Source organism: Oncorhynchus masou, chromosome 5, assembly GCF_036934945.1.
Source record: "Oncorhynchus masou masou isolate Uvic2021 chromosome 5, UVic_Omas_1.1, whole genome shotgun sequence".
NCBI classification, from domain to species: Eukaryota; Metazoa; Chordata; class Actinopteri; order Salmoniformes; family Salmonidae; genus Oncorhynchus; species Oncorhynchus masou.
Window position 1 is genome coordinate 19,776,797 of NC_088216.1, and position 12,984 is coordinate 19,789,780.

The following is a 12,984-nucleotide window of genomic DNA, read 5'->3' on the forward strand; positions in this document are numbered from 1 at the left end:
TCTGTTTTGAGTTTGGGGTGCATGCTGTTCGGCGTCCGTGATTTGGTTGTGACCATGCGAGTGTGTATGTGTCCCCTCCCCCTTAATTGTATTGGCTGGCCGTCTTCTGTGTGTTCATCATCTGTTTTTCAACATTAAAGGAATAATGATCCTGATCACCTGTTTATTCACCTCCCCTCTTCTTTAACGCTGTGTTTTTGATGGGAAGGAGGAGATTTCACACCTGAGGTTATGCACACTTTGTCCCGTCTTTGTCTCTCCCTCCACCTCCAACAAAACATCAATTATCAGATGAATTGAATGTAGAAAAGCCGCGGCACACTTGATGCAGGGCCTATATCATTGCCACAAACCGAGGCCCTAGTGTTTTTTTGTTGTTCATGGAGGGAGACCGACACGGGGAAAAGGCCTCTGCTCCCTTCTCTGAATGCCATGTTGCACCAGATGACCCGTTGTTGCTGCTTGTGTTAGTCTCCTTTTTCTGCTGTTATAAAGGAACATAGCTTCACTCTCTCATTCATTCCTGGGTTATTGTGTGAGGGAGTTGATAACAATTGTGTTCTCGCTGTCTGTCTGTCCCGTCCTCCTTTAGGGTGGCTATGCTGCGTATCGCTACGCTCAGCCGACTGCGGTAGCTGGTCCTGCAGGAGCAGCGGCTGCCGCAGCAGCCGCCTACAGTGATGGGTGAGTGATAGACACAATATATTACACAAAATAAAGCAGTAGCACACCGTACTATGACTATATATTAACATATTCAAATTAAAAGCAGTGGGCCTACTTCACTTTCTATTCTGGAACATGTTTGGTTGCACAGCGGTGGGTTTGTAATGTACTAATCTCTGGTGTCCAGCTACGGACGGGTGTACACGACAGACCCTTACCACGCTGCACTAAACCCTGCTGCAGCCTACGGTGTTGGAGCTATGGTAAGAACGCTTGTCTATTTACATTACTATCCACAACAAAGAAAAGATCATAGAATTAGATTGTCCATTCTAGTAAGTCTACTTCTATGGTAAAGCTCTAGCCATTCACTAACCCACTAACTGCCATCTTACCCCCTCTCCTCTGTCTCTACCAGGCCACACTGTACAGGGGAGGCTACAGTAGATTTGCGCCCTACTAAAGATAACCACATTTCCCAGGAGCTCTCTCATCCTGTTTGAACAATCTATAAAAGAGCTCCCTCTGCTGTCTAGGATGGAGATTGCAACACGTTGACGCAAGTTTGTCGCCTACCATGGAAACATTTATATTTCAAAATCTCCTGCTGTCCACTCTTTTTTCGCTTCAAACAAAAATAGGAATGCCGTTTTAAAGACTGGTAGAAAGCAAGAAAATAGAAAAAAAAACTTGTATTTGAACCAAATGGCCGCTTGTTTCCATTGCACGGCTGTATTATAGTCCCCCTGTTTCTCCCTCTCGACACTCTCAGCAGCACAAGACACAGAATGGTTGCCCCCCAGCTAGCGTACCTCCAGAGCCTATCATGTAACTGGTGTCCGGACCGTTAACTGAACACTGAGATAAACCCCCTACCACACGTATAACAGCCAAGGTGTAATGTGGCATGTACTATACACAACTCATACATCAAGAATAGAGGTGGAGTCTAGTTATGGAAGACAGAACTGTGACTGCCAGTGTCTGCATGTCTTTGGAGCCTGAATGAGCGAGAAACCACAGCAACCGAGCACCAGAAGCATTTTGGAACAGAAAGACAATTTGCAAACAAAGTGGAGGATGTGACTTCATGTTTCCTCTTGTGGGGTGAAGGAGTATGAGAGAGAGGAAATGGCATCATCATTGCAGAGTGGGGGATGGACTGATGTTTTTTTAACACTATTAGAAATGACTCACTTCAAACTGAGCAGTAAAAGGATTATCATAGCTGTTCCTTACCTCAGTTTTCTTAGTCCGTGAAAATGGCGAACCTTTAAAAATTTAATTGTTACAATTATGCAAATAAATTAGTTAGAGAGAAAAAAAGTTACCAAATTATTATTATTATTGCTGATTTATAGCGTTGTCTTTATTGCGTTATTATTGTTAGTTTCAGTGGTTCTCTGAGCACACCTCTACACACATTTTCCACTTCCCTAGAAACGAGGTCTAGGGGCTAGGACTACAGTGTAGATAATATCTATGTCATTCACTACAGTGGGCAACACTACACGTCCCCTCTACATAACACAATATTATACCAAACTGAACATCCAGTGCACAACATCATATTCTCACAATACTTCACGCTATACACAAATCACTCAGAACTATATAATATTTCATCACTGCTATCGAGGTACCGGCTGGCTTTTTATTGCATTGTGAATGTTAGGCTGAGACATATATCACTGATATCATTGAAACAACCAGAACCTAGTGTCCTAGAATAAACATATTCAGTTATTTCTTTGAAAAGTTATGAGATGTATTATTTGGCAACATGATTGATTTCCCTAACTTGTTCTGTCTTTTAGAAGAGCAGGTAAACATCAAGTACAGTCTTCCTGAGAATAGCTACGTTGGTAATAGATAGTGAGATTCTGTCAACAGGCGTTGAAAGAGGGACACCATCAATATGAAAAATATTTAATGCAAAATACCATACTATTGTGCATATTTCTATATCCTTATACTCTATTTCCAAAATGTGGTTGTTTTTGCCTTTTTTTTTGTTCCAAAGATTTGTAGAAAAGCACACTTTTAGTCATGTGTATGATAAATATATTATCGTTCTTGTGGTTATTATTAAGTGCTTTCTTTTTATTTGTTGAATTAGCTCGTTATATTTTTTTCTATTGGTAAATGTTGTTGTTCCTCCTTTCATTTCCTCCAAGATTAGTTGAAATATGATATTTTTTCCCTCCTGTGTTGTTTTCTTGGGCAGAGGGGAATGAACTCTTTAGTAGTTTCAAAGAGGGAGGGAACCATAGAAGTATACCACTATAGCATCAGCCTATCTAGTGTTCTATATCTATGGCGCGAACAAAACAGGAAAGCATGTAAAACTAAACTACCAAACTAATTTCCCCCAAAAGATAGGGAGAGGCTGAAATGTTTGGGTCTCACAATTTATTCAAAGTTTACAGTAGACAAGAATACGTTGGAATGAATGGTGGCCTGACAAGCACTTCTTCTGACCTGGTGAAGTAATCTAGTCACTCTGTCGTAGACAAAGACTCCTAACATTTCAATGCTGAAATTTAGTTAGTTGAGGTTTAAAACAGATGTGAAGAGCGTAGCGCTTGTGTGCTGTCTAGGTTAAAGGACATGCAATTTTGAATGATCCAAGTATACAAAAGGTTGTATGTGTTATCGTTTGGTTTGTACAATGGTAAATGTTTCATAGCAGTTTTACAAAGAAAATGTTATGTGGGGCATGAACTAATTACTATGAAACAATATTTCACAATGCTGCAGTCATTGTTTATTTTGAAATGTTTGCTCTATTTTTCATTTTATCTTTGGTTGTCTGGCTGTGTGTACCACTCTTCTCAGTGTGAACTTAATCTAAGACATCAACAGGGGTCAAACTCTTCTCTGGTCATTTGACTTTATTATCATGTATTGCAAAAGTGGACTGAAATATGAATAACTGAAAAGATACAGCCAAAGATAGTTATTTATGCCCTATTTCTATGGTTACCAAATTGAGAAACGCAGAGCAAAGTGGATAAATGATTGACAACCTATTGAACCAATCAACATGGGCAACTAGCATGATGTCATTCTCCAGGAAGTAGAGTTTGAGACCCCTGACCTAAATGTTTAGTATGATTTTGATTCTGTCATTTGAGATCAGACTCCAACAGCATTCGGTTGCAGTAGTCATCTTTTACCACTAAACTCCATTGAGAATGCTAGGCAGCAAGCCCTTTTTTATGCTTAGGATGCTAGTGTAGCAAAGAAGAGCACAGTGCTGTTTGTCAAAATGGCCACCACAACGAGGCAAGAACACAATGGCAACGTTCTAATTTCCATACCAGCATATTACTTTGAATTCATACCTTGATACAGTGCTTCATACTAAGTAGTATACTTGTGGATATTGGAACAGAGCCATGGAGTAGGCTCATTCCTTGTTATGTTTATTTGGCTCCTTGTATTATATTATACAGTGAGGTGGTTCTTCTTAATCACTATAGGTTTCAAATGGAAGTGACTGTCCTTTTACGAACCTCTTCCCCTCTGTCATGTTTATCCCTTGGCTGCCATTATGCTATTTTGTTAGTGAATGTCCATATAAAATCTTTTATATAAAATATTTTGTGGTTTGTGACTCGTGTTATTTTGGTGTCCAATTTCAAATCAAATGTTATGTCACATGCGCCGAATACAACAGGTATAGACCTTACAGTGAAATGCTTACTTACAAGCCCTTAACACCTACTGTTCTTAAAACTACATTGTTGGTTAAGTAAAAAAGAAAAAATAATTGAAGAGAAGCAGTAAAATAACAGGCTATATACAGGGGGTAGGGGTACAGAGTCAATGTGCGGGGGCAACTGTTAATTGAGGTAATATATACATGTAGGTAGAGTTAAAGTGACAATGCATAGATAATAAACAGAGTAGCAGCAGTGTAAAAGACGGGGGGGCAGGAGTCTTATGGCTTGGAGGTAGAAGCACTTAAGAAGTCATTTGGACCTAGACATGTCGCTCCGGTACCGCTTGCTGTGCGGTAGTAGAGAGAACAGTCTATGACTAGGGTGGCTGGAGTCTAACAATTTTTAGGGTCTTCATCTGACACCGCCTGGTATAGAGGTCCTGGATTGCAGGAAGCTTGGCCCCAGTGATATACTGGGCCGTTCGCACTACTCTCTGTAGTGCCTTGCGGTCGGAGGTCGAGCAGTTGCCATACCAGACCATGATGCAACAAGTCAGGATGCTCTCGATGGTGCAGCTGTAGAGCCTTTTGAGGATCTGAGGACCCATGCCTTTCAGTCTCCTGAGGGGGAGTAGGCTTTGTCGTGCTCACTCCACAACTGTCTTGGTGTGCTTGGACCATGATAGTTTTTTTGGAGATGTGGACACCAAGGAACTTGAGGCTTTGAACCTGCTCCACTACAGCCCAGTCGATGAGAATGGGGGAATGCTGGTCCTCCTTTTCTTGTAGTCCACAATCATCTCCTTTTGTCTTGATGACGTCGAGGGAGAGGTTTATTCTGGCACCACCCGGCCAGGTCTCTGACCTCCCTACAGTCTCATCATTGTCGGTGATCAGGCCTACCACTGTTATGTCATTGGCAAACTTAATGGTGATGTTGGAGTCGTGCCTGGCCATGCAGTCATGAGTGAACAGGGAGTACAGGAGGGGACTGAGCAATTTCCTATGTTGTCCTGTGTTTTAATAATGTGTGTTTGAGTCGCTGGCGGTTGTATTTTGTGTTATTGAGGATCCAAGATAAGACATTTAAATTTTAATTGATTGCTTCTGATGAATTATTGCCAAAGTACCAGGAGAAGTAGCTGTTTTTCAATTGGTTATTCTTCATATAATTCAAGAGGGTTCATTTGTGATTGACACATTGCAAGAGTGATCGGCTCTCAAATGAACAGCCAAATTACTCAGACATTTGACATTCACTGTAAAAAAATGGATTGATTTTATTTTGTAGATATATTTCTGTATATAAATAGTGCTTTCAAGGCGAGCGGGTGCAGGTTGAGAAAATAGTCAGGCGGGAGGAAACCAACTATGGTTGAGATATGAACAACGCTTAATCAAACCCTCTTTAATAACATTGTAAATTTAGTCCAGCTTCTCTCTCAGGAAGTGCACCAGTGAAACTGTAGTAGTAGTGTTGAAGTAAGCTTCACTCACATGACCGTTTATTTACCTACCAGACCACAGAAAGCGAATGCACATCACTATTATACATTACATGTCTTATTCATATAACTTGAGTGCCATTTGACTTCAGTTGTTAGGACATTGCTTAGCAGGTCGTTTACGAGAGATTTCTACAGGAGGACAGTGGCAGGATGAGGTTTGGTATTATGTGTCTTCCGTTTAAAGCTGGTGTGTGCATATTTCCCAAGTATCACTGTGTGTTTGTGCGACTTCACCAATTCTCTCAGGGTCGGTAGTGCACCCGAGTACGCCCGGCTCTCAGGGTCGGTGGTGCACCCGAGTACGCCCGGCTCTCAGGGTCGGTGGTGCACCCGAGTACGTCCGGCTCTCAGGGTCGGTAGTGCACCCGAGTACGTCCGGCTCTCAGGGTCGGTGGTGCACCCGAGTACGCCCGGCTCTCAGGGTCGGTGGTGCACCCGAGTACGTCCGGCTCTCAGGGTCGGTAGTGCACCCGAGTACGCCCGGCTCTCAGGGTCGGTGGTGCACCCGAGTACGCCCGGCTCTCAGGGTCGGTGGTGCACCCGAGTACGTCCGGCTCTCAGGGTCGGTAGTGCACCCGAGTACGTCCGGCTCTCAGGGTCGGTGGTGCACCCGAGTACGTCCGGCTCTTAAACAATGAGCTGATGTCAAACTGGAAGCACCTTGTACAAGATGGCATAACAAAACAACAAGAATCAGTTCAGAGTACTGGACTCCCTGACCTCAGGGTCCAGAAAGGAGGGGGAGGGAAGGAAAGGGAAGGAGGGGGAGGGAAGGAAAGAGAAGTGGAGGGGGTGGTCGAGGGAAGGAAAGGGAAGGAGGGGGAATGAAGGAAAGAGAAGTGGAGGGGTGGTCGAGGGAAGGAAAGGGAAGGAGGGGGAGGGAAGGAAAGAGAAGTGGAGGGGGTGGTCGAGGGAAGGAAAGGGAAGGAGGGGGAATGAAGGAAAGAGAAGTGGAGGGGTGGTCGAGGGAAGGAAAGGGAAGGAGGGGGAATGAAGGAAAGAGAAGTGGAGGGGGTGGTCGAGGGAAGGAAAGGAGGGGGAGGGCAGGAAAGAAGTGGAGGGGGTGGTCGAGGGAAGGGAAGGAGGGGGAGGGCAGGAAAGAAGTGGAGGGGGTGGTCGAGGGAAGGGAAGGAGGGGGAGGGAAGGAAAGAAGTGGAGGGGGTGGTCGAGGGAAGGGAAGGAGGGGTAGGGAAGGAAAGAGAAGTGGAGGGGGTGGTCCGAGGGAAGGGAAGGAGGGGTAGGGAAGGAAAGAGATGTGGAGGCGGTGGTCGAGGGAAGGGAAGGAGGGGTAGGGAAGGAAAGAGAAGTGGAGGGGGTGGTCTGAGGGAATTGAAGGAGGGGTAGGGAAGGAAAGAGAAGTGGAGGGGGTGGTCGAGGGAAGGGAAGGAGGGGGAGGGAAGGAAAGAGAAGTGGAGGGGGTGGTCGAGGGAAGGGAAGGAAGGAAGGGGAGGGAAAGAAAGAGAAGTGGAGGGGGTGGTCGAGGGAAGGGAAGGAGGGGGAGGGAAGGAAAGAGAAGTGGAGGGGGTGGTCGAGGGAAGGGAAGGAGGGGGAGGGAAGGAAAGAGAAGTGGAGGGGGTGGTCGAGGGAAGGAAGGAAGGGGAGGGAAGGAAAGAGAAGTGGAGGGGGTGGTCGAGGGAAGGGAAGGAGGGGGAGGGAAGGAAAGAGAAGTGGAGGGGGTGGTCAAGGGAAGGGAAGGAGGGGGAGGGCAGGAAAGAAGTGGAGGGGGTGGTCGAGGGAAGGGAAGGAGGGGGAGGGAAGGAAAGAAGTGGAGGGGGTGGTCGAGGGAAGGGAAGGAGGGGTAGGGAAGGAAAGAGAAGTGGAGGGGGTGGTCCGAGGGAAGGGAAGGAGGGGTAGGGAAGGAAAGAGATGTGGAGGCGGTGGTCGAGGGAAGGGAAGGAGGGGTAGGGAAGGAAAGAGAAGTGGAGGGGGTGGTCTGAGGGAATTGAAGGAGGGGTAGGGAAGGAAAGAGAAGTGGAGGGGGTGGTCGAGGGAAGGGAAGGAGGGGGAGGGAAGGAAAGAGAAGTGGAGGGGGTGGTCGAGGGAAGGGAAGGAAGGAAGGGGAGGGAAAGAAAGAGAAGTGGAGGGGGTGGTCGAGGGAAGGGAAGGAGGGGGAGGGAAGGAAAGAGAAGTGGAGGGGGTGGTCGAGGGAAGGGAAGGAGTGGGAGGGAAGGAAAGAAGTGGAGGGGGTGGTCGAGGGAAGGAAGGAAGGGGAGGGAAGGAAAGAGAAGTGGAGGGGGTGGTCGAGGGAAGGGAAGGAGGGGGAGGGAAGGAAAGAGAAGTGGAGGGGGTGGTCGAGGGAAGGGAAGGAGGGGGAGGGCGTCTAAACAATTCCATATTTCGCCAGGTCACTGAGTTCCATGTCACCGAAAGCTTCCCATGGGCAGACCACTGTGATGTCTGTGCCGAGACCCTCCATGCCGGGGATGTCGTCACCGAATCTGGTGGGAGAGGAGAGAGGGAGAAGTTCCATGAGCTAAAGGGATAGAGACACAGCAGATGAGGGTTGTGGTGGTAAAGTTGAGTTCGAGAGAAAGATGGTACTGTATAAAAGGAGTTGCATTTGATATGTAAGGGATGGATGCTTGTTATGTTAGAAGGCGTATGCTCAATTAGTTTTCATTGTTGTAGTAGAGTTATATTTTCCAACTCACCCCTTCTGGCCAGGCTTGGGGGCCTTGCTCTTGAAGGTACGGGTAGTCCTCTGCTTGAATTTAGGGGGGGCCTTCTTTTCAGCAGCAGTTGCAACGTCTGCCATTTCTGTTGGTTACCGAGAGCGAGAGAGAGTGGAAAGAGGGTCAATAAGGTAGCTGGGAAATACGTAACTGAATAACAGTAGTAAATCCCATCAAGATATCAGTCAGGAGTAGATTATCGGTTTCTTTAACTCCATCGGTTTTATCCTCAATCTGTCTTAATCCAAAACCCTTTCCCTAATACCTAGTTATTACCAACCCCTCCCTCTCTCTACCCCGTTGCACCCCAAGAGTGATAATCCCTCTAAAATACACCTGAGCGGTCTATGTTGATTCAATCATACCAGATTAGATCTGGCACCAAGGCCAAAATAGTACTGTACTAACCAAGGCCAAAATAGTACCAAAGCTACTTGTTAGCCTTACAATCTGTAGTTCGGCTGAGGTCACTTCAACCAGAACATTGTGTAACTAGAAGATTCTTCTAGACCTTCGAAACCAGTAGTAGCCTATCCCAGTCTTCCGTTTCAACTGCACTCTATACAATGTATATTTCTACAGTAGAAGACATTGCACACAGATGCTTTTTGAGAGTTCATTGTCCATGCAAGCAATACTCTGCACCCAAACATGTTTTATTCCACCACTCTAGACATGCATCCTGTACAGGTGAATGACATTCTGCTGTCAAGTCAACAGCCAATCAGCATCTCTCCTACATCACATTCCATAGCTGCTCTACTGATCTGCATGTGTTCATTATATAGTGTCCTGGTATTGCCTATTTGTCTGCTGACCTTCTTGTGTCCTGGTATTGCCTATTTGTCTGCTAACCTCCTAGTGTCCTGGTATTGTCTATTGGTCTGCTGGTCTCCTCTTAGTGTCCTGGTATTGCCTATTGGTCTGCTGGTCTCCTCCTAGTGTCCTGGTATTGACGATTGGTCTGCTGGTCTCCTCCTAGTGTCCTGGTATTGCCTATTGGTCTGCTGGTCTTCTCCTAGTGTCCTGGTATTGTCTACTGGTCTCCCCCTAGTGTCCTCCAGCACAATTCAATTCCCTGTCTATCAGTGTGTTGAATGAAAAGCTCCAGCCTCTCTATTAGACTCTGCTCTCATCCTCAAGAGTCAGTTGTGTGAGCTGTCTCAAGTCTACAGCACACAAGTCTACCACAGGAGGCTGCTGAGGGGAGGACGGCTCATAATAATGGCTGGAATGGAGTGACGGGAATGGTATCAAACACATGAGAACCATGAGAACCGTTCCAACTATGAGCCCGTCCTCCCCAATTTACATTTACATTTAAGTCATTTAGCAGACGCTCTTATCCAGAGCGACTTACAAATTAAGGTGACAATTAAGGTGACACCAACCTCCTGTTGGTCCTTCTCCAGAGCCAGCACTAAAGCAAGCGCATTGAACACTACCCAATGACCATCACCAATGGAGCACAATCTCAACAAGACAACTCCATGGAAACAGTACAGTATTTCCAGCGAATTCTCTGCACTTTAAAATGTTTTCTGCAATTGTCTCAGGCATTGACGTCAAATGACACTTACAGGGCAGGCAAGAAAGGTAACTAATGCTCAGAGCTGAGCGTAACAGGACGCTGCAGTTTCATCCTACCTGTCTTTGCAGTCTGTAGTGAACAGTTCTCCGGAGTTGGGTTGATCCTACTAAGATCCTGCTGTATCTCTTTTCCTTCTCTCTGACTGTCCTCCCCTTTTATACACCTCTGATCTAATCCCCTCTGACCTTTGCTCTGTCGCTCGCGCACTCTGTCCCAGAGGTCAGAGTTAATCTCTGCAGTTAAACTGGAGGTAAACCCAGTGGCTAATGCATTACCGTGTGTACTGTGTATCCTACTGGGTGTTTACTGGCCACCAGCCCATCCCATGCTGCGAGCTGGCCTATAGGGAGAGAGGGACTGTTTTAGTAAGGGTGAGAGGGTAGTGTATCAGTGGCCTGTAGTTGTTGCAAGGGCTAATTGTGTTAACTGCAGAGATACTAAGAGAAGAGCTTTTGTGGTCTTATTAAGGCCCAGTTTAACTAAGTGTTTGCAACAAAAAACTAATCTAAAACAAACGTTATGTCGGATTTAAACTTGGGCTCTATTCAATCTGTCTCACTAAAGTGTTACCGAATGTGTGATAGAAATGTAAAAGTAATTTCCGATTGAGCTGACATATTCAGATTTTACTGTGAACACAGTCCCCTCTAATTTCATTCACGCTGTAATGCTGCACTGCCATGATATGGATTGAATAGAGCCATTCGTGTTTTATAATTTATTCCAACTTCATTTGACCTTTTTGTTTATTCCTCAATGTTGAATTCCCCTTTTGAAAAAAACTGGTTCAAACGCTAAGGAAATCTGGGTGTAAATGTTGAAATGATGGGCAAATCATACTAAGGATCTGCGTTTGCGTGAGCTTTACTATGAATTGGACCTAACCCAGCTGCCCTGTGAACATAAAAGAACAAGGACTATGTGTTTTGGACTCTCTACTTTTTGGTGATTCGTTTTCAAATTCAAATAATGTTTTCATGGGAAAGGTTTTTGTTCAATGTTCCCTCCATCTTCAGCTGAACTAATGGTTTCAGAGGGTGTCTTCTGAGGTTAAACAAAGAAATCATCCAATTTATTCCATTCTCTCTCTTAACACAATGCATTCAGAAAGTATTCAGACCCCTTCACTTTTTCCACATTTTGTTACTTTACAACCTTATTCTAAAATTGATTAAATTATTATTTTTCCTCATCAATCTACAAACAGAACCCCAAAATGACGAAAGCAGGTTTTTACCTTATTTACATAAGTATTCAGACCCTTTGCTATGTGACTCGAAATTGAGCTCGGGTGCATCCTGTTTCCATTGATCATCCTTGAGATGTTGATACAACTTGATTGGAGTCTACCTGTGATAAATTCAATTGATTGGACATGATTTAGAAAGGCACACACCTGTCTATATAAGGTCCCACAGTTGACATGCATGTCAGAGCAAAAAGTCATGCCCATTAGGTCGAAGGAATTATCTGTTGAGCTCCGAGGCAGGATTAATCTGGGGAAGGGTACCAAAAAATGTCTGCCTCATTGAAGGTCCCCAAGAACAAAGTGGCTTCCATAATTCTTAAATGGAAGAAGTTTGGAACCACCAATACTTTTTCTAGCGCTGGCCACCTGGCCAAACTGAGAAATTGGGGGAGAAAGGCCTTGGTCAGGGAGGTGACCAAGAACCCGATGGTCACTCTGACAAAGCTCCAGAATTCTCTGTGGAGATGGAAGAACCTTCCCGAAGGACAACCATCTCTGCAGCACTCCACCAATCAGGCCTTTATGGTAGTGGCCAGATGGAAGCCACTCCTCAGTAAAAAACACATGACAGTCCGCTTGGATTTTGCCAAAAGGCCCCTAAAGGACTCTCAGGCCACGAGAAACAAGATTCTCTGGTCTGATGAAACCAAGATTGAACCCTTTGGCCTGAATGCCAAGCATCACGTCTGGAGGAAAGCTGGCACCATCCCTACTGTGAAGCATGGTGGTGGAAGCATCATGCGGTGGGGGTGTTTTTCAGCAGCAGGGACTGGGAGACAAGTCAGGATCAAGGGAAAGATGAATGGAGCAAAGTACAGAGAGATCCTTGATGACAACCTGATCCAGAGCGCTCAGGACCTCCGACTGGGGCAAAGGTTCACCTTCCAACAGGACAACGACCTTAAGAACACAGCCAAGACAACACAGGAGTGGCTTCAGAACAAGTCTCTGAATGTCCTTGAGTGGCCCAGCCAGAGCCCGGACTTGAACCTGATGGAACATCTCTGGAGAGACATGTAAATGGCTGTGCAGCGACACTCCCCATCCAACCTGACAGAGTTTACAGGTGTGCCATGCTTGTAGCATCATACCCAAGAAGACTTGAGGCTGTATTTTCTGCCGAAGGTGCTTCCACAAAGTCCTGAATAAAGGGTCTGAATACTTATGAAATGTGATATTTTGTTTGTTATTATGGGATATTGTTTGTAGATTGATTTAAAAAACAATTGAATCAATTTTAGAATAAGGCTGTAACGTAACAAAATATGGAAAAAGTTAAGGGGTCTGAATACTTTCCGAATGCACTGTAAATGTGTTAGACAACCAACGTTGTAGTCAGTTTGTTTGGTGGTCTTTACTTGTTCTTGCCATCGTTGTTGTAATGCAAAACAGATACATTCTCAGCAACCTGCCCATAGCAACTCAATGGAATTTATTAATTGAAGGGTGTCTTCAAATGTCTTATATAATATTGTCTGCACAATCTCCATATAGCCTGATGCCTTTGTTGTGGAAATCAATGACTCCCTGGTTCTCAGGACTAGCTTTACAGATGTAGGATCTTAATTAGAACTTTCCTGCAATGTAGGGAATAAATACAAAAGAATCCATTGACATTTCAGACTTGATTT

At 45.1% G+C, this 12,984-nt stretch overlaps 2 protein-coding genes across 6 annotated transcripts in view; one reads left to right on the forward strand and one right to left on the reverse strand.

Annotated features, from left to right (window-relative positions):
• LOC135536347 (RNA binding protein fox-1 homolog 2-like) overlaps window positions 1-4,270 on the forward strand; it is a 34,331-nt gene extending 30,061 nt beyond the window's left edge. For 4 of the 5 annotated variants that reach the window (XM_064962699.1, XM_064962704.1, XM_064962711.1 and 1 more), the window contains 3 exons: window positions 593-684; window positions 854-929; window positions 1,085-4,270. In XM_064962699.1, the coding sequence (XP_064818771.1) occupies window positions 593-684; window positions 854-929; window positions 1,085-1,129 (213 nt within the window). In that variant the 3' untranslated portion in view covers window positions 1,130-4,270. Of the gene's footprint in view, window positions 1-592; window positions 685-853; window positions 930-1,084 lie in introns of those variants that run through there. The other variant, XM_064962706.1, reaches the window with a different exon arrangement.
• Window positions 4,271-8,161: 3,891 nt separating this feature from the next.
• On the reverse strand, window positions 8,162-10,218 carry LOC135526340 (retinal cone rhodopsin-sensitive cGMP 3',5'-cyclic phosphodiesterase subunit gamma-like). The gene is made up of 3 exons (XM_064954640.1): window positions 10,161-10,218; window positions 8,493-8,598; window positions 8,162-8,279 (listed from the first exon to the last, which is right to left on the reverse strand). Exons 2-3 carry the CDS (start codon window positions 8,594-8,596, stop codon window positions 8,162-8,164), a joined length of 222 nt encoding a protein of 73 aa, XP_064810712.1. The 5' UTR covers window positions 8,597-8,598; window positions 10,161-10,218.
• Between the last annotated feature and the right edge of the window lie 2,766 nt (window positions 10,219-12,984).

Excerpts from the sequence above, each read along its gene's own strand:
- LOC135526340 (XM_064954640.1), bottom strand. The coding sequence starts at position 8,596 with ATGGCAGACGTTGCAACTGCTGCTGAAAAGAAGGCCCCCCCTAAATTC. Across the intron at positions 8,280-8,492 it reads CCCAAGCCTGGCCAGAAGGG|ATTCGGTGACGACATCCCCG; the intron begins GTGAGTTGGAAA and ends CTCTCCCACCAG.